Source organism: Phoenix dactylifera, unplaced genomic scaffold, assembly GCF_009389715.1.
Source record: "Phoenix dactylifera cultivar Barhee BC4 unplaced genomic scaffold, palm_55x_up_171113_PBpolish2nd_filt_p 001323F, whole genome shotgun sequence".
NCBI lineage: Eukaryota > Viridiplantae > Streptophyta > Magnoliopsida > Arecales > Arecaceae > Phoenix > Phoenix dactylifera.
The window spans coordinates 95754-114390 of record NW_024068654.1 but is presented as its reverse complement, the minus strand read 5'-3'; the positions used below and the strand labels follow the sequence as shown (position 1 = coordinate 114390).

The 18637-nt window shown below is 39.2% G+C and overlaps 2 protein-coding genes across 4 annotated transcripts; both read left to right on the top strand.

Moving 5' to 3' along the window:
• Window positions 1–3101: 3101 nt before the first annotated feature.
• Window positions 3102–5960, top strand: LOC120108408 (protein AGENET DOMAIN (AGD)-CONTAINING P1-like). Its single transcript, XM_039122010.1, has 5 exons — window positions 3102–3267; window positions 3383–3454; window positions 4146–4568; window positions 5764–5827; window positions 5926–5960. Exons 1-5 carry the CDS (start codon window positions 3208–3210, stop codon window positions 5958–5960), a joined length of 654 nt encoding a protein of 217 aa, XP_038977938.1. The 5' UTR covers window positions 3102–3207.
• Window positions 5961–6087: 127 nt separating this feature from the next.
• Window positions 6088–17568, top strand: LOC120108407. Of its 3 annotated transcripts, XM_039122008.1 has the most exons (7): window positions 6088–6106; window positions 9517–9770; window positions 11434–11647; window positions 11745–12302; window positions 14118–14184; window positions 16613–16748; window positions 16921–17568. In XM_039122008.1, exons 1-6 carry the CDS (start codon window positions 6100–6102, stop codon window positions 16704–16706), a joined length of 1194 nt encoding a protein of 397 aa, XP_038977936.1. In that variant the 5' UTR covers window positions 6088–6099; the 3' UTR covers window positions 16707–16748; window positions 16921–17568. The 3 variants fall into 3 exon arrangements, with proteins under 3 accessions (XP_038977936.1, XP_038977935.1, XP_038977937.1); XM_039122007.1 differs by having other exon boundaries at window positions 16613–16991; XM_039122009.1 differs by lacking the exon at window positions 14118–14184 and having other exon boundaries at window positions 16613–16991.
• Window positions 17569–18637: the final 1069 nt, after the last annotated feature.

Genomic DNA, 18637 nt, shown 5'->3' with positions numbered 1-18637 from the left:
GAACGAGAACCCCTAGCAGCCTTTTCCCTTTTGCATGCGTTGGGACCTTAGGAAGAAGATCAAGAGGAGGTGCACGCCTCCTCTTCTTTTTTCTTTGCTGATGGCGGCTGAAAACCCCAAGAGAAAAGATGGCTCACGGCTGAAAAGAGGAGGAAAAGAATTACTCTAGGGTTTGTTCCTTTAGCTCCTTATAAAGACACATGAAGCTCCTACATTTTAGGAGCTTTATGTTTTCCTTTTGGAGCCAAGAAGAGGGGCGCACGCCCCTCTTCTCTTCTTTTTGATTTCGGCCAAGGGAGGGGGTTCTCCTCATCACGCATGCCCTACTTGACCCAATCAAGTGGGGCTTGGGGTCTAATGCAAGGTGGTCTAGTCCTCTTCCAAAGAGGATTAGGTGCACCTATTTGCTTTCCCTTAAATTCACCTAAACCTTATTTTGTGATGCTTTTTGTTGGTTATGAACATATCATTTTCATGCAAATGCATTGTGTTGCTTACTATATTTCCAAATGGTCCATGCTTTCAGTTGGGTACAAGCTATTGGAAGTCAATTGCTTTCAGTTGGGTTCGACTGCAATTCACACCAGAGTCTGAACCAGGTTCAAATTGCAGCTTTGGTTGCAGACCAGAGTCTGAACCAGGTTCAAATTGCAACGAGGTTCAAATCTTCAACGGGAACGAAGGAAGACTGATAAAGTTGGCTCGGCGCGGAGACGGGCTTCTGAGATGGCCACGCTCCTCACGACCCTTTTCTGCTTTTTGGAGGTCTGCTCAGCTCCGCTCCGTCTAGAAGCAACGGCTTCCTCGGCTTTCGCGTACTTCCGCGCCCGGACTAACATCTCGGTGAGGTCGGCTGGGAAATTCTTCTCAATGGAGAAGAGAAACTTGTAAGACCGGGCTCCAGTCTTAAGTGCCGACATGGCTATTGACTGGTCCAGCTCGCGGACCTCCCAGGTTGCAGCAGTGAAGCGGTCCAAATATTCCCTGAGCGACTCTCCCTCCCTTTGCTTTATGTCGAGGAGGGAGTCTGAAGTCCGTCGCTGGGGTCGGCTGGCAGCGAAGTTGGTGGCGAACTGCCTGCCGAGCTGCTCGAAAGAAGAGACTGTGGTGGGTTTCAGCCCGGCGAACCAAAGCCGAGCTGCCCCTCGAAGCGTCGCCGGAAAGCCTTGCAGAGCATGGCCTCCGAGGATCCCTGCAGCGCCATCAAGGCCCGGTAACTCTCCAGGTGATCGAGGGGGTCGGTAGTGCCATTGTAGGGCTCCACCTGGGGCATCTTGAACCTCGGCGGGACCGGCTCGTCCTCGATTTGTTGGGAGAAGTGGGACTTCGTGGTAAACTCGAAGTCGCCATCGCGTCCCGCCCTCCTGCCGTGGAGCGCCTCGATCTGGCGCTCCAGCTTCTCGACTTTCTTGTCGAGCTCGTCGCTCTGGGGGATCGCCATGGTGGTCCGCTCGGGCGCTGGTTGCCCTGAGACTGACTCGGCCTCTGACGGTTGCGGCCAGTCGCCAAGACCCCTCACCGGGGGCTCTCTCCAGGAAGATGCTTGAGCGTGGAGACTTTGGCCTTGGGGGGCCGGTCCACTTAAGGGAGGCACCGGCTGAACCGGGGCCTGAGGTAATGGTGCTGTTGGGATGCCCCTAGGTTGCAGGCCTTGGACGGCAGCGGCCAAGGCCTGGACCTGCTGCACCAGGGCATCAAACTGCTCTGGCCGAACTTGGGGAGTCGAATCGGCCAGAGGTGGAGAGTTCTGGACAGAATGTTCGGGGCTAGGTGGAGGACGTCGGGAGGCATTAGAAGCTCCCTTGCTTCTCAGCTTCATGGCCGCGACTCGGGCCCTTCCTCTAGCGCCAATTGTTGCTGGAATTTGGACCCGGGGGACCGCTGGGCCAGGAAGGGGGAGCTCCGGGGTCAATCGGCGGTAATGGGTGGCGGTCCGTCGGCGCGTGGCGTCCTCCGGGAGACCTGCAAGAGGCCGGTGGCCGGGGTTTCCGGCGCCGGCCCTCCGATGCTTAAGTCAGAGGGGGCAAGTGTAAGGATGGAGACAATAGTAGAGAGAGTCTGAGTTTTTAGCTCCCCTCTCTCCCAAATGGGGGAATTCCCCTTTTATAGAGGGAGCTGGGTTACCTGTGATGTGGCGGGGCAGATGGCCTGCCGTACGATCTGGCATGTAGTAGAATTAATGCTCGATCGTGTGAGTCAACAGTGTCACTGTCGGAGATTAGGCCGGAGCTCTTAGGTTGTCGTTGAACCGTATCATCATCAGCAGCCAAGTGGGTTTACCGTAAGAGGCTCGATGTCCGTAGATGACAGAAGCCATACACTTTGATGGCTGAGTGAACCGGAGATCATTATGAACCATGCTCATTTAATGGTTGAGTGCGCCGGAAGCCAGCAGAGGCCATGCGCATTAATGGTTTGACGACAGTAGCGGGATACAGTGAGATTGAGTATCTAGAGTCAGACTCCTTTTAAGGAGTTTAGGCCAGGGTCGAATATTTGGACAAGGCATTTCGAAGTTCGGCACCTGGTCGGGTGCCGAGCCGAGCCAGTTGCCCAGTTGGGCGCCTTTGGCTCGTGTCGTTAGGTCGACGCTTTCTGGTCGGCGCCTCCTGGTCGGGCGCTTCCTGGTCGGGGCTCCCTGGTCGGCGCTCCCTGGTCGGCGCTCCCTGATCGGGCACCTTCTGGTCGGGGCTCCCTGGTCGGGCGCCTTCTGGTCGGGCGCCTTCTGGTAGGGGCTCCCTCTGGTCGGCCCTTTGTTCCGGGATGACTTTGGTTTTTCCCCCAACATTTTGTGATGCTTTTTGTTGGTTATGAACATATCATTTTCATGCAAATGCATTGTGTTGCTTACCATATTTCCAAATGGTCCATGCTTTCAGTTGGGTACAAGCTGTTGGAAGTCAATTGCTTTCAGTTGGCTTCGACTGCAGTTCACACCAGAGTCTGAACCAGGTTCAAATTGCAACGAGGTTCAAATCTTCAACGGGAACGAAGGAAGACTGATAAAGTTGGTCCGGCGGATTACCGTATCTGCAGGTATATAAGAGCGAGGGTCACGCCTTTCATTCCTTCTCCTTCCCTCCCTCCTCTCTCACTCTCGCTCTCTCTCTCTCTCTCTCTCTCTCTCGATCTCGATCTCGATCTCGATCTCGATCGCTTCTCCGGAAGAAAGAAGAGCGAAACATCCAACTGTAGGAGGAGCGATCGATGGAGGCAGGGGCGAGTTCCAGTCGGCGGCAGCGGCAGAGGCCTCACGGAGCCTTCAAGGTAAGAGAATCCTTCTTCCCTCTCTCGCTCCCTCCCTCTCTCTCTCTCTCTCTCTCGATCTCGATCTCGATCTCGATCGCTTCTCCGGAAGAAAGAGCTAAACATCGAACTGTAGGAGGAGCTATCGATGGAGGCAGGGGCGGGTTCCAGGCTGCGGCAGCGGCGGGGGCCTTACGGAGCCTTCAAGGTAAGAGAAATCCTACACCTCTGCAATAATCACGATAATCTCTTGCCGATGATAAAATAGTGAGCACAGCACAGGGCCGGCTCAACCCTTAGGCGACTGAGGCGGTCGCCTAAGGCCCCGGCCTAAAGAAGGCCTTGGCCTGAATCCCTCTCCCCCCCGGCATCTCCCGTCGTCGTCCTTCCCCTCTGATGAAGATCCATCAGAGGGGAAGATCCATTGCGGCAGCCGACGTCGTGATTTCCCGAACTATCACACTGGACGGCTTCCCTCTTCTCCTCCGGTGGCTCTTCCTAAGGAGATACCGAGGCTCATCAGCCGGCGGCACCGGCTTCCGGTGAAGCACCAAAATCGATCCGCCTCCAGCTTCTCCATTCCTTTTTTTTATTTTTTTCCTCCACTAATCTCCCATTGAACCTCCCGATCGTGGCAAATCGATGGTCGTGATGTTGATCAAGGCCGATGGCTGCTGGTTGAGGACCGTAAAGTCCATGGACAGAAGGGAAGGCAAATCACTTCCAATGGTTTTGTTTCCTGTGGTTTTGCTGTACATTTGAATTCACTTCCAACTGCACAACGTGCACTCAATTGGGAAGGCAAATCAAATATTTTTCACAATGGGAAACGCTCGATTCGATGTGAAACCCATTTCACGTTAAGGCTGGAAGTTCGCTCACATATTTTCACCTTGCAGGAAGTGGCTGAGCCACTGTTCAGTGTGGGAGCACAGGTCGAGGTCAGCCGGGAAAGCAAGAACTATGGAGCTGCTTGGCTTGCAGCTACTATTGTTAGTATGATCAGCAAGTCCATATTTTTGGTGGATTGCAAGACCCCGAGAGCTGTCACTGACAGAGAGTTGTCGACGGAGATTGTTGATGCTCAACACATTAGGCCTCCACCTCCCCTTGCATTAGACGATGAGGATTTCAGGTTACATGATGTTGTTGAGGTGCTTTACCATGGCGGGTGGTCGCTAGGAGTTGTTACTCAGATTTCTAATGGGTCAAAGTACATTGTCAAGTTGAAGCATCATGAAGAGGAGATGGAGTTTAATTGTTTCGAAATGAGATCCTGCCAGGTATGGGAGGATGGGCAGTGGATCAGCTATTCCTCCCAGGTATGAATGGCTTCAAGTTAGCACTTTCTTATTGTTTCATATGTTGGCCTTTCAATGCCTTGTAGTATTTCTATCCCCTATCACCTACAATTCAATCCTGCATATGTTCTACGAAATATTTATTATCTCAGAGTCTTGCCAGCAAGTCAATGTGACACATGGTATTCCATAACAACCTAGGTTTTGGATGATATATAAGTCTATACCAGTGTCGGGCACTTGCTGATATGGCTTGTCACCACACAATACAATTGAATACAATGCAATACAATACACTGCATTGATGTGGGCATGACATCATACATCTGTGGTCTTTTGTTTGGATAAAATCATTCTCTTTCTGTATCAGCTAGATGTCCACTGATATCGGCCAAGATGTTATGATCAACTTAGACTATTTGGACATGTTCTTTTCATGGATATTGTCTACTGTACACAATGCCAAGATGATAGTTGGTCTTTCTTTTTTACTGTATTAGACACTATTTAGATATCCTGATTGTTACATAAGAGCTGAATATCTGGGTATCTTAGTCTTCTTAAAAACTCTGCATCCTTCCATCTTGATCACCATAAATTGATTTCTTGTTTTATTCTGTTTTTTTAGCTTTCTAGATTTTCAAGTACAATTTGCTTTTCTATGGGTTCAAAAGAGTCGATATGGCTAATTGAACTCCTGGTTATCCTATATCTTTGTACGTGCAATAATTGTAATCAGTCATTAGAATTAAATTGGAAGTTAGAGTCTTTAGAGAGATTCTTTTTGCTTTTATGTAACTGGAAACAATATAGAGGTATACACCAAAGTTAAAAGAAAATTACATGTTAGCAATTCAATGGAGTGGTTGATGATTTTACTTTTAAGTTTAATGGTTGTTCAAGCATGGCAATGAACATTTTAATCCATGGTCATGTATAATAGGATTTCATATTCTGTGGTTGATCCTTTTCATGCAGTGATATTTGCATCTTTGTTCGACCCTTCCTGCTTAGGGAATGTGTGTCGAAATTTTTCAGTGCCTCCTAATTATTGTTGGCCTCTTCTTTTCAAAATTTCAGGTCAAGAATAGAAAAGTATTTTTCAGTGCCTCCTAATTATTTGTGAGACCTTGCTATTGTAGTTAGTTTGATAATAATTATGTTTGGACTTCATGATTCAATTTTCCAATTGACTATTTTTTCTCCTTGTTCCCAGAGCATGAAACAATATTCACAGGAGGAGTTAAAGACAAGGAAGAGAGGCAGGCCTGCAAAGAAAAGTATCATTCACATGCATGCCTCTATAGTTTGCAGATGCTGCCATTTTAAGTTTAATGCATTATGCTCCCTGTAGCTTAAAACTGCTCATCAACTGCAGGCATAGAATCGGAAACAAGCAGAAGATTTGCCTGAGCAAGTTGCTGAAGAAGAACATGGGAAGAAAGAAATTGAGCAATCAAATCAAGGTCAGTCTTGTGATGCATCTTTTGAAACTCGAGCATAGTCATGCATGATGAAGCAACGGGTACAAGGACCCCCACTACTTGCGAATATGCAGGGTATGTTTGAATAATAATATTGAAATTTACATGTTTGTAGTTTTCTCAACTATACCATATGTTCGCATTGTTGCTGGAAGATTAATATGACTTGTCGTGAGCGCCTGGGTGGTATTTGTATTTTTTGAAGGGAAAAAAGGTTTCTTTCATTCAGTAGGTTTAATTTTATTATTCCTACTTTTTTTTTTCATCAGAGATTTTTAATTTGTTAATTACTCTCATTTATCTGTATATTTTCTGTCTGATAGTCTATGAAGAAGCAACATCCCTCTTCTGAATCGCTGATTGCACCAAGTAATTTTTTTAAGTTTTCATGGTTAAGATGTGGAACCAGTCCGTATATGGTTCTCAGCCTCGATCAGGTAAGCCCATGATTGTGGACTGGACCCAGTCGTGCCCAGTTCAGGTTTGAAAGCAACAATGCCTGAGACTCATGCTGAGTTCCATTTCCATTGGCATTAGCTGACCAAACTTCAAGCTGAGGAATATCAAGAAAAGTCTGCAATTGTATTAATCTGCTTCTTGGCCTAAAACATTGGATGGGGCCCTATCAAATTTTAGTATTTCCAATGTAATCTTTAATACATAACTCCATTTAAACAAAAGGGAAATGTTAAACCACATTTCTGGTATAAAGATGGATCAATGCTTGTTGGCCTCGGCCTCCCTATTGAAACTCTACAGGAAATTCCCTCTTTAGAAAATCTATTTGCTTGGATCTGCAGTTGTCCGGGTAGCCAGGCTGTTTCCTCTATTAATGCAATATGGATAAGCATTCTTAAATACCTCCTAATTGCCAGGCTGTAGCAGATGTTATTAAAAAAAGGGGGGTTTTTGGAGGACGGCTTCAAAGCTATAATGCTGACAATGAAACTATTAAGTTCTTCGGTAGTTTAGAAACTAATTAATCTAAACTAGTAAAAAATTATAAAATATTTTTTGAGTCATATAAATAGTTGTAGATGGAGCTTGGTAGGAGATGCAGGCGACCATCCTAAATTTATGAATACCATTCAAGATTTTATGACATTCTACACCCCCAACCCCATCACCTCTCGCCCATTGGAAAAACAAAATTCCCAAAAAAACAAATGAGCTTTTGGTAATCGTATCTCTCATTCTAATATTCAAATGAGCTTTAACAACAATACTATTTTGAGGTCACATGAGTTTTCTTTACCCCTTAATTCATTCAATCATAACAAATTCTAGCGATTGGTAATTGCATGACTATTCAATGTTATTAGTGTTTTATTTGTAGGCTTTCTTTTTCTTTTTCTTTTTTTTCTCTCATTGAGAAGTTCATCGTTTGATTCTAGTTATTCTAGTTGGACCATCATGTACTTGGTCAGGGTACTTTGAGATTTTTATCCTGATTTTTATTGAATTTTACCAATTAAAAGGTATTGTTGAAGTGAGTTTGTGATAGAGTTTACTCTTATAATTTGAGCAGTATATTAGAAATCTCTTGCCAAGATAGCACATCTCTTTAATCATGTCCCTTGTTCTAATATTGAAATAGGCTTTAACAACAACACTATATTGGGGCGTCATGAGTTTTTTCTTTACTTTTTAATTTATTCAACCATGAAGAATTCTAGTGATCGGTAATTGTGGTTTTCATTATTAGTATTTTTATTGTAGTTTTCCCCTTCATTGAGCAATTTATCATTTGATAATAGTTTTCTAGTGGGGAACAACCATGTACATTCTGATCAGGTAGTGCGAGATTTCTTTGGAGCATCTCGGACAGTATATGCTTGACTAATTGAATGATATGTGGTCTAATGGGTGCTTCACATTAGTTAATACTTTTTATTTTCTATCTTTTGTCCTAAAATTATTCTCTTTTTTATTACCTCTCCTTATAATTATCTTAGGATGAGCACACAGAACACATACATAATATATATTATTTTAAATAGAAAATTACATCGTACCCTTCAAATTTGAATTAGAAATATTTTGATCCTAAATTTTTAAATCTTTCAATTAGTCACCATAATTTTTTTTCCCATTACAGTGTGGCGTAGTCATCTATCCCCATTAAGAATCGTGATCTTGTAATTATCGTATGATAAAAACCTGGCCTCCTATTCCTTTAACGCCCTTCCTACTTGATTAGCAACGGTGTTAGTTTTTTAGTGTTAAGGGATAGAGATCATAAAGGACTCATACAAAAAATAAAAAATATTGTACCATGAACAAATTAGCAGCCTATATATCCACTGATAATTTAGAATAATCACAACATCTAATTTCTTTTTTTTTTTGTTTCCTATCAATGATAAAAAGGAAAAATAGATTAAAACTAGAAAAAGGGGGAAGGGGGTTGATGCTTATGTCCTCTCCGGCAAGGCTGTGTTCTCTTGAGAAGCGAGGCTATGGATTATAGGAAGTATGCAGTTGTATTAACTGGTCGCTTAAACTTTGAAAATTAAATTGTCTGTGGATCACCTATTGTTGTTAGTGCTATGACTATATAAATTAAGCTAATTAGTTAACTAAGAAATTTTCAGAAGTAAGTGTACTATGAGAGAGTTACAAGAGTCCTGTGGGATGTTTAATTTAGTTTTGCAGAAGTTGTATATGTGATGAAAAATTTGATTCTAAAAGGCAAATCTAACCAGTCTACATTGACTAGCCTAACCTCCTCTTGTTAAGTGCTTTGCTGATAGAGTATGTGGGGATCACCTAGGTTTTGTTATACTGATATTGGGTGTTATGTATTACTTTCACCCATTTGTTGTTCAAAGCATTGTATTACATGATTATCAGCAAGTAGTTAGTTACTGATTTAAGTTAATAACTGTGACCATTTCTACAAGATAGCAGGATAGTAACTTTCGCTCCTATTTTTATTAGCAACATTAATGCTACAGAATATTATTAGTTTATTTTCTCAGCTTTCTCATTTTGCAATTCTTGCATGAAAGAAGTTTTGTTAATTTGTGGGTTTGTCTGGTTAATTTTCTAAATAACTTGCAAATATTTTTAAAATCTACTTTAGTTTTAGATTGTAATGGGTTTTCTCAAATAATGCCTAGCGGACATGGCCTAATTGAGATGGATTTTTCTAAGGGTTGATCATGGATTGATGTTGCTGGAGGTAAACTGCTGGAATAGTATATATTTGAGTAGGGCAGGATTTGGCTAATATACTTGCAGTTTTTCTTGGTTATCTTTTTTCTTCGTATGATCAGATTATTTTTTTGGTTCTTTTTCTTTTGAGTGATGGAATTTGAATTTGATTCTTTATAAATGAAAAAGAAATACATGTTGTACTAATTTTAGTTTCATTTAAATGTTATGGATTTTCTTTGTTATATAGAAAGTCAGGTGATCTTCAGTTAACTGAATGGATGTTTCTTTTTTTGATTAATTCAATTTTGCTCTTCATGTATTGACAGAGCAATTCATGCATAAAAACCGCTTACAAGAATATGCTCAAAGGTCATCCATACCTTTGCCAATATATCAAACTGTTAATGAAGGGCATCCATATGCATCACAATTTAGATCTACTGTTCTGATAGATGGAGTGACATTCATGTCATCTCGGACATTTCCTCGTCGAAAAGAAGCAGAGCAAGACGTGGCAAAACTTGCTCTTGAAGGCATATCTAGGAAGATAAAGGATGAAGGAATTCCCCTAATTCATGCAGTATGTTGAATCTATCTAATTATTGTTTCATTTAAATTTGTCATTGCAACATTTTTACGCTTCCAAATGTTGTGTAGTGTGTGTATGTCCATACTCCAAAAATTGATGCCACTGGTCTTGCAATTTGAGTTATTTGTTTCTTAATTTGCTTTGATACTTGTACATAAAACAAGAGAGCTAACACAAAAAGAACTGCTACGATATTATATTGAGACATCTAAGCCTACTTTTTATTCGTTAATTATATTGTCATCCACTAAGAAGATTAAGAAATCTTTTGTTCCTTCTTTGTTATTGTTTTGCTAAGTCGTGCATTTGTTTGTTAATTCAGGATGTTGCTCATAAAGCAAAACAAGGGTTAGGCAGGCACATATGTTCCATGTAGGTAAATTTAAGATTACCCAACGGAAAGCATGAAAATCATGGAATATAAATCATAACCACAATGCTTTATAGGACATTTGCAGATCAGTTGATCATTGAAAAAAAAATGATGCAATGGATGTCATATCCGAATATATCTTATCGAGAGATTTAAGGCTGCCTTGTATTCTTTAATTATATAGTCATACCCTAAGAAGATTAAGAAATTTGTTGTTCCTTCTTTGTGATTGTTTTGCTAAGTCATGCGTTTGTTTGTGAATTCAGTATGTTGCTTATAAAACAAAATAAGGTTTAGGTGAATTTAAGATTACCCAACAAAAAGCATCAAGATCATGGAATATAAATCATAACCACAATGCTTTATTTTCAGGTCAGTTGATCATTTGAGAAAATAATGCAGTAGATGTCATATGATTTGTTTGTCAGTCTCACGTGTTGTCTAAAGTTTCAGATCAATTGTTCATGTAACAAAGGGCAAAGAATGTTGTATCATTTGTTTGCATTTGAAATATATTACTAAGTAATTGGACTTCATGACTTTCACTTCATGTTACTTGTTGGGTGCAACCATTACATAATAATGTGTGCACATGTATGCATTCACAAGTTCACTTGTGGAAGTTAGATGAGCCATGATATCTTATCTCCAGCTTTGTGTTACTTAAAAATGAGAGCATTGCAAGTTAATTTCTCAGTAAAGCAATATAACTTCTTATCATTTGGAAGGGCGAGATAAGCCATTCTACCCACTTTGTTTTCATACTAAAAACTAATTGATATAGCTCTGGAACTGCTTGAAATTAGCCCCTAATACTGTAAACTTTTACTTTGGAGCTTCATAATCTTTTGTTCAGTTATAACTGAATGCAATTATTTTTACTTTTGCTAATGTGAAGTCCCCCACTATTTTGAGTTGTCTTTCTCTGCTGTAATCAGTATTGTCATTAATCATGACGAATGTTTTACCCATAATTTTTTTTGAGCATCACAATATCCCACCTAACTATGCTTCAGTTGAAAACTAAAATCTGTTAAGCTGGTGGATTAGATATTTTAATAATTTAAAATTTATGGTTCTATGTACACTTACTAGTCTGTGTATAAAAATGCTAGACATGTTCTCGAAGAAATAGTTGATAATGATGGTACTGATAATGACTTTGCTTATGTGTTATTCATGACATCATGTTTGAGTTTCTGATTTTTTTTTATAGCATAAACTTTGCCATTTGAAAGATTATGTATATCAAAATATCTGACTTTATCTGCCACTTTTCAGGATACTACATTCTGCAAGTCTATCCTTCACGAATATGCAGTGAAGATGTATATAGAGAAGCCTGCATACACAACATCTCAATTAGAAGGGGTGCTGCTTCCTTCTTTTATATCATCTTTGGTTTTTGATGGAAAAACTTATACAGGTGCTGCAGGAAGAAACAAGAAGGAAGCAGAACAGATTGCTGCACGTGCTGTTATTCAATCCATCTTAGGTTCTCTTTATTGTGCTTACTTGATTTGTACCTGGTTAATTTAGAGCATGTATTAAGAAGTCATAGAGTCACTTTAATCATTCATAATGTTTTGCAGCTCACTCTGATACAAGGATTATCATGTCTGAAATTGTAAAATCCAAGGGTAAATTGTATGCTGCAATACAAAAGAACAATGACTCAGGTTTATCACATCTGGGAAATGCAGCCTCGGGACAGCAGGCAAGGAATGACTCTAGTGGCAGTACTGTGAAAAGAAAAAAAATTCAGGCTGCCCCAGCAAATGACGACTTAGCTGGTGTTGCAAATCATAAGCAATTGCTCTTGGGGCAACGTCCTGCTGCTGCAGAGACAGAACCACTTCTTGAAGCTAAGAAACCTATAGAAGAATATCCATGCGAACAAAGTTTTGGACCAATTGGAGGGGGCACATCACCGCCAGTTCTTTCACAAGATGTTCTACCTTCAGGATTAAAGAGGATTGTGTTCGAGTCATCTGATGGATCTTATCATGCTGAACAAAACCAGGTAAATGATCTGGATGGGCCATCTATGCAATCCTATGATGCTCAATACAGGTTCCTAGTAGCCAGAGAAAGCGCTCGAGGAAGAAGCAGAACAGAGGACATCAACACAGGAAAGCACGGACTGAACAGTATGGATTATATAATCTATTATGGCATAAGTAACTTTATTTCTTTCTTTTACTACTGCGATGCATGACTCAGATTCTTCTGTCTTTGGTTGAAATTTAGTTCTTAACCAGTTTTGTTTAACAGGTAATCACACAGTCCAAACAAGATAATCTATTTATACTATTCATAAATTTTATAACCATAAATGAGAAAAATAATCCACTCTTGGAAGAGATTTGTCTCCTTTGATCAGTTCCTTGTAGAAATAATTCAGCTCTTTATTTCATGTTGTATCAACACAAGTTTTGGAAGAGCAAATAGTTTGTCTAATGAATGGGGATGATTTATTATGATGCTTTAACATGTCAGTTTTCATCACAGCAATTTAAGTCGACTATGGTACATTGTGACTGATTCATGCCTCATTGCCAGTTAAAATTATTTTCTTACTCAAAGAGATGTAACAGTATCATGCCATCTGCTATTTTGCAAGTAATGTTTCATTATTAACTTGAATTTCAGACCAAGGAAATTGAAAGAATGATAAAACAAGCAGTAAGGGACTAAAGTAAGAAACTTGGTGAATCAACCATACATCAAGAAGAAAGCAGCTTCATGCTAAGTAAATCTTTTCTTTTCTTTTCCTTTTTCTCTTTTTTTTGGAAGGGGTTGGGGTCGTGTATGTGCTGTGTTTAAGAAATGCTGAATTTCTTATTGAAAACTATAGAACACATACAACCTCGATGAGTGCTTTCTTCAAGATGGAAGAAAAGTTGGTTTGAGTCTTTATCAGGCCTGTATAAGATGTTGTTACAGGAGAAAATTATTCCCTTTTTAGAGTCTGAACCTGATAGATAAATCTTAGTAAGTTTCTATCCATAAATAAAGGAGAGGAACATGCAATTAACCAAATCATGGTTTTCAGGACCCTGTACTGGTGGGAAACCGAATGAATACTTGGTACATCCTTAGTCAGTGCCAAAACCAGGACAGTACTAACAGATACCTATTGGGTACCATTATGGGTACTGAAACCGGTACTATGGGCCTTGCACAAAATTTCTAAATTTCAGATAATCAATCCTTTTGATAACTAACATAAGACTCTTATTATATTTCTAGTCAAATACCAAAACTTTTCTATGACTAGATGAGCCATAAGCTTCCTAAGATAAGAATCGAAAATGCTACTAGGGAAAGACCATAATGCGGGACAATTCCAATGTGATGGAGACATATATGGAGGTCTCTGATGTCAATCTTATGCAAGGAGGCTATCTAGGGAAAGATTCATATGTGAAGGAATGCCAAACTTTTCAAGGTGATTTGACGTCAATCTGTGCAGTTTTTAAGCCTGAAGGCTGCATGATGATTTGCCTTAAGCTCATGATGGCTTAATTTAATTCAATGTTTCCTTAGTTGCCCCATTTCATAAGATGTCATGCTGGTGCTTCTATTTGGTGAAAGATTCTCATAAATGCAAGCAAAGATGAAGCTACATATCCTCTTTTCCCATGTATGAGTACATAAACCTTTGGATAATTGATTGTTCTTGGCTTATGAGGTTCAACCATGATCTTGCTAGCCTTGTCCTTTTACATATAAGATTCAGCCCTTGGATTATAATGACTGCTGCGTTCTTTTTTGTCCCACATGCTTTGCAAATCCATCATCCACAAGCCTAGTTATAAACCTCATTTTTCTGTAGAAGTTTGTAAAGCATTATTTTCAGCTGTCTTAATATATAAAACTCAACTTCATTGAAAACATAATCAGACTTGATTTAATTATTGCATTTTTGACAAGGACTTCATTATAAACTTTTGGTACTTTAGGATCTTCAAAACTGGATTGTAATTGTTCGACTTGCCCACCATTCAGGAGCATCACTCTTTACCCAAGGTATTGAAAATAGCCTAACTACTGTTTGTGGGATAAGACAAGGCTAAAACTTCACAACATTGTGGGATTCCTTGCTATATAGCTTAAAATTCAACATGAATTCTCATGGTGCTTTATAGCTTAAGATTCATCTTTTCCCTTTCTGCAGCAAATTGTTGAATTGATTTAACTTATTTTCATTGTATGACAGTCTAACTTCTCTAACACATTCCCTGAGGAAACTTGTTTTACTTCCAAAAATGAGTCAAGACGACATACGAAAAAAAGTATTGGAGATTAAGTTTTAGATGCCTGAGTTTTCATTTCTGTTAACTTAGCTTTATACCTTACTTGGCGACCTTCATCAAGTTTATCATTACTTCTATTTTCCAAGTTCATTTTGTGTTGACTCCATACTAGATGATGTTTGGAATAAGATTTGATGTTTAATTTTTTGGAGTCAAAAAACAGATGCTACTTACGTTGTTTTTGTGCCTCGACTCGTTTTTTTTTATTTTGGCCAAGCAAAACAATTTCTCTTTATAATATAAAGGACATAAGACTCGTTATGGGTGATAGTTGACTGATTTGACAAGGACTTTTTGATGATGCCTCTGATTCAATCATTTGAAAAATATGCTTGAACAAGATCTCTCTTTTTTGGTAATAAGACTTGAACAAAATCTTTTATTAATTGAAAAAACGTATAGCTGTGTTTACATCTTATTCAAGCAAGTGCAATGCATGCAACTTAGGAAACAAGAAAGGAGTTAATTTATCATGCACTGGATTTTATTACAATAAAAAGAAGTTCAACTTTTTACAAGGATATTTTCATTGTGGGTGCTTGTTAGTAACAGACAGATATGTCAATGGTGGAAGAAGTATATTCATTTATGTCTGAAGTTATATATAGTGTTCTAATGCTCCTCTATTCAGGTTGGGAACTACTTATACCATTTTTCTGTAATGATTCATAGAGAACTAAACATTGAAGAATGCTAATGAAACTCTGTTTTAATTATCACAGCAAACAGTTATAACCACCAATTTCTAATGGTCAGCTCCACCAGAATAGTGCTGGATCATCCCCATTCCTGTAGGCATTGAGAGATACTCTGCCTATGATTGCTTCATCTTGGTTCAAGAACCTACAAAAATCCTCTATTTTAATAAAACCAAATCGATGAGAATATGAAGGAGCCATAGCATTCACCCTTTTCCTGAAAATAGTAAAAGAATATGCACCACTGACTATATTAGATACACTACTGTAGTGTCATATTTTCGGTTTGCCTCCTAAATGATAGATAAGTAATAGACGTAATCTGTTCTGTGTTAGTTCAAGTAGTTAGTGTCTTCATGAAGAAGTATAATTGATGTTGTTAGGGTTCTAATTGTTTTCTATAGAAGTTAACCTTAACTAATATTGTACATATTTTTGAAAAATGCTTTCTTCATTTCTAAGATTATAGTAAGTTTAAGCTTTCCACCCGGCTGTGGTTCTTTTTTGCTCCTTATGATCAGAATATCTTTTTTTCAGTTTGTTCCATCATGTGTTGCATTTGTGGATTCAAAAGATTTGAATGACTAGTTGTAGTTTTTTAGTTATTATTTCGACTTGCATGTGTTTGATTTTCTACATTTGTTAGTAGTTACTGGTTGGAATTGTTTGTATTTCAAGTTAGTATCTCATTCAGATGCTCATGTGACTTACCCTTCAATTATTGGATACCCATTATAGGTCATAAATTGCTTTCAATTCAAAACTTTCTAGCAACATTGTTGTTAATTTGTTGTTGAAGCTAGCCAAGTCTTCTAGTTGGTTTCAAAATTTGCCTTTTCTTCTTGTGCTTGCCTGATCTTGATAAGCATATTTAAGCTCAACATATTTAGACTTTAATTAAGTAGGGAGTGACCAATTAGTCATCATTATCTTGATGTATTATAATTTTCATCCTAAGAGTGAGCCATGGTGCAACAGTAAGGTTGTTCTATTATGACCTGGAGGTTATGGGTTCGAAACACAGTCTTTCTATATGTAGGAGTAAGGCTGCATACGTTTGACCCTTCTCAGACCCTGCAATGGTGGGAGTGTCGTGCATTGTTATAACAGTTTTTTTATACATTATGCTTAGGTGTTTAACAATCACTTATGCATGCTATACCAGATATACGAATGTGGTTTCTATATAAAACTTGTATATAAAGATATATCAATTCGAAAGAGAAAAAAAGGGGAAAAGATTCAACTGTAGATTTATAATCTAATATATTATTTTCGGAAAGAATCTGCTCAATATATTTGATTTTCTGTTTTGGACATATAGACGTGTTGAAATGTTTTCATATTCTTTTTTCTAGTGATGTAATTTCAAAATTTATGCATGTATTCTACTTTCCCACAATCTACTTTCCAATGATGCAACTTTATGTCAATGTGATCCAGGATGACAAATCTTTCAGCATATTACGCAAGTCTCTTGGCTCATTTCTGGAAGGCGCATCCGATGATGATTTTGGGCCTGATGAATGAGCCTTGATCACCAGTAACTGCTCTTGGATATGGGGAAGCATAAAATTCTGTATGTAAACCTTATTCTCTGACACCATCTATCTTCTTCAACTGAAGATTTTACCAAATTGTTGGATGGTGAATTGGGATTAAAATTTGTCAATGGTTCCTAGGCTCCAGATTCTGTTTTGTTAATATAAGAAAGGGGTATCTACAGTAATCATGGCATTGCCTGTTTCTAGTTTTCCAGGACCTTGACTACTGAAACACTATGTTGGTAAAGGAGGTGAAGTTAAATCTTTTGACGAGGACATACCCAGGAATTGCACCAACCATTGACTTGTGTGAACCACAAGACATTGCACTTATCTTCCATAGCTTACATGAATGATTTCATCATCTCAAGCAAAAGTATTCCTGTTACATGAAGAATATCGAGTTGCATGACATCTCAAAAGTTCACTAGCATGCTCCACAGAGAACATGCACAAAGGCTTTTTCCTCTATTGATTTTGAGCCCAGAAGATAGGGGAGAGGCATGGTTTTCAAATATTCGCTACAACCTCTTGGATGCTCATGACCTATCAAATCTCGGGCATTTTCCAATTTTTTAATTGATGATAATGAAATGCCTCGAGGCTTTGTATGGTTCCCAGCCAAAAAAAACTTTCAAGTCAGTATTGCTCCTCTTCTCCTCTTAACCCACTCTCTGTTTTTTATAATTCTACGCTGTTGTTTCTGCTTGGACCTTTCGGCCGCAGCTGAACCTCCTTGGTTGCTAGAATCAGGAATCTGTGCGGAATGTATGGTGTACGTAGTGGATGTTTTAAAGAAACACTCATATCTAAGGAAAATGCCTGGAATGCAAGTAAGCATTCAAGTTTCTGGAAGTTTTAAAAGCAATTACATCACTTTCAGTAGACGTTTTCTGCTAGAAAGAGCAGAATCATAATAGCACATCTTAAACATCATTTATGTGAAACAATTGTTAAATCTAAACCATGTAACTTCTTCGGACCTATTGATGACCATTGGGGATCACATTTAACTGTACAGCACCAATAAAACTTCATCATAAGCAGCAGTGAGTGTACCATTTGAAGTTGCTCCAGAACCCGACCCGACTTGATTTTTTGTTCGGGTCCTAATTTTGGACCCAGACTTGATCCGGTTGAAAATCGGGTCGGGTCGGATCTATGCCAACCCTGACGGGTCATTCGGGTCGGGTCTGGTCCGGATCTATGTATTTTTAATTCAATAAGCGTCAACTCCAATACAGCATCAGATGAAGCCTTTTGCAAGCTCAACAGTTCCTCCTGGAAGCATGAAAATAAAGGTTTTTTCTTTTTTTTCCAGAGTGTAATTGATGCTCATCTTTTCCAGAGCACATGCATTCATCAACAGAAATTTAGGAAAACCAATGCAATCCTCCACAAACCTATAATGGAAGAATAGTGTAGCAGTTTTCAGCCGAAGGTATCTGTTTATCCCAATAATCTGCCTCAACGATTTCTGTGTATACATGGAACTTATCTATCTGTTACATTCAAAACAGGTTCAGAATACGTTTCACCAAAAAAATGATACTAATGTAATGAAGAAATTATTCTGGACAACTTACCTCAACTGTAAGCTCTTGCAGATTTGGAGAACCATTGAGTAGGGATACTAAAATTGAAGCAAGATACTTGCCATTGAAGTGGATTTTCAGATCTAGCTTCTTCAACTGGATCAACCGATGTTCGGAAGGCAAACTGACAGAGTCTTTTTGGAATAAGAAAGAGATAGAAATATTATTATGCCTCACATTGAGCATAGAGATTAAAACAAAATCAACTTGCCCAACATTTAGACTGCAAGTTCCTACATCTAAAACATTTAAATAGGTGCAACTTTCCATCTAAAACATAAACATTTGAAGAAGTGAACACTGTTGCAATTGCTATTCATAAAGAATCA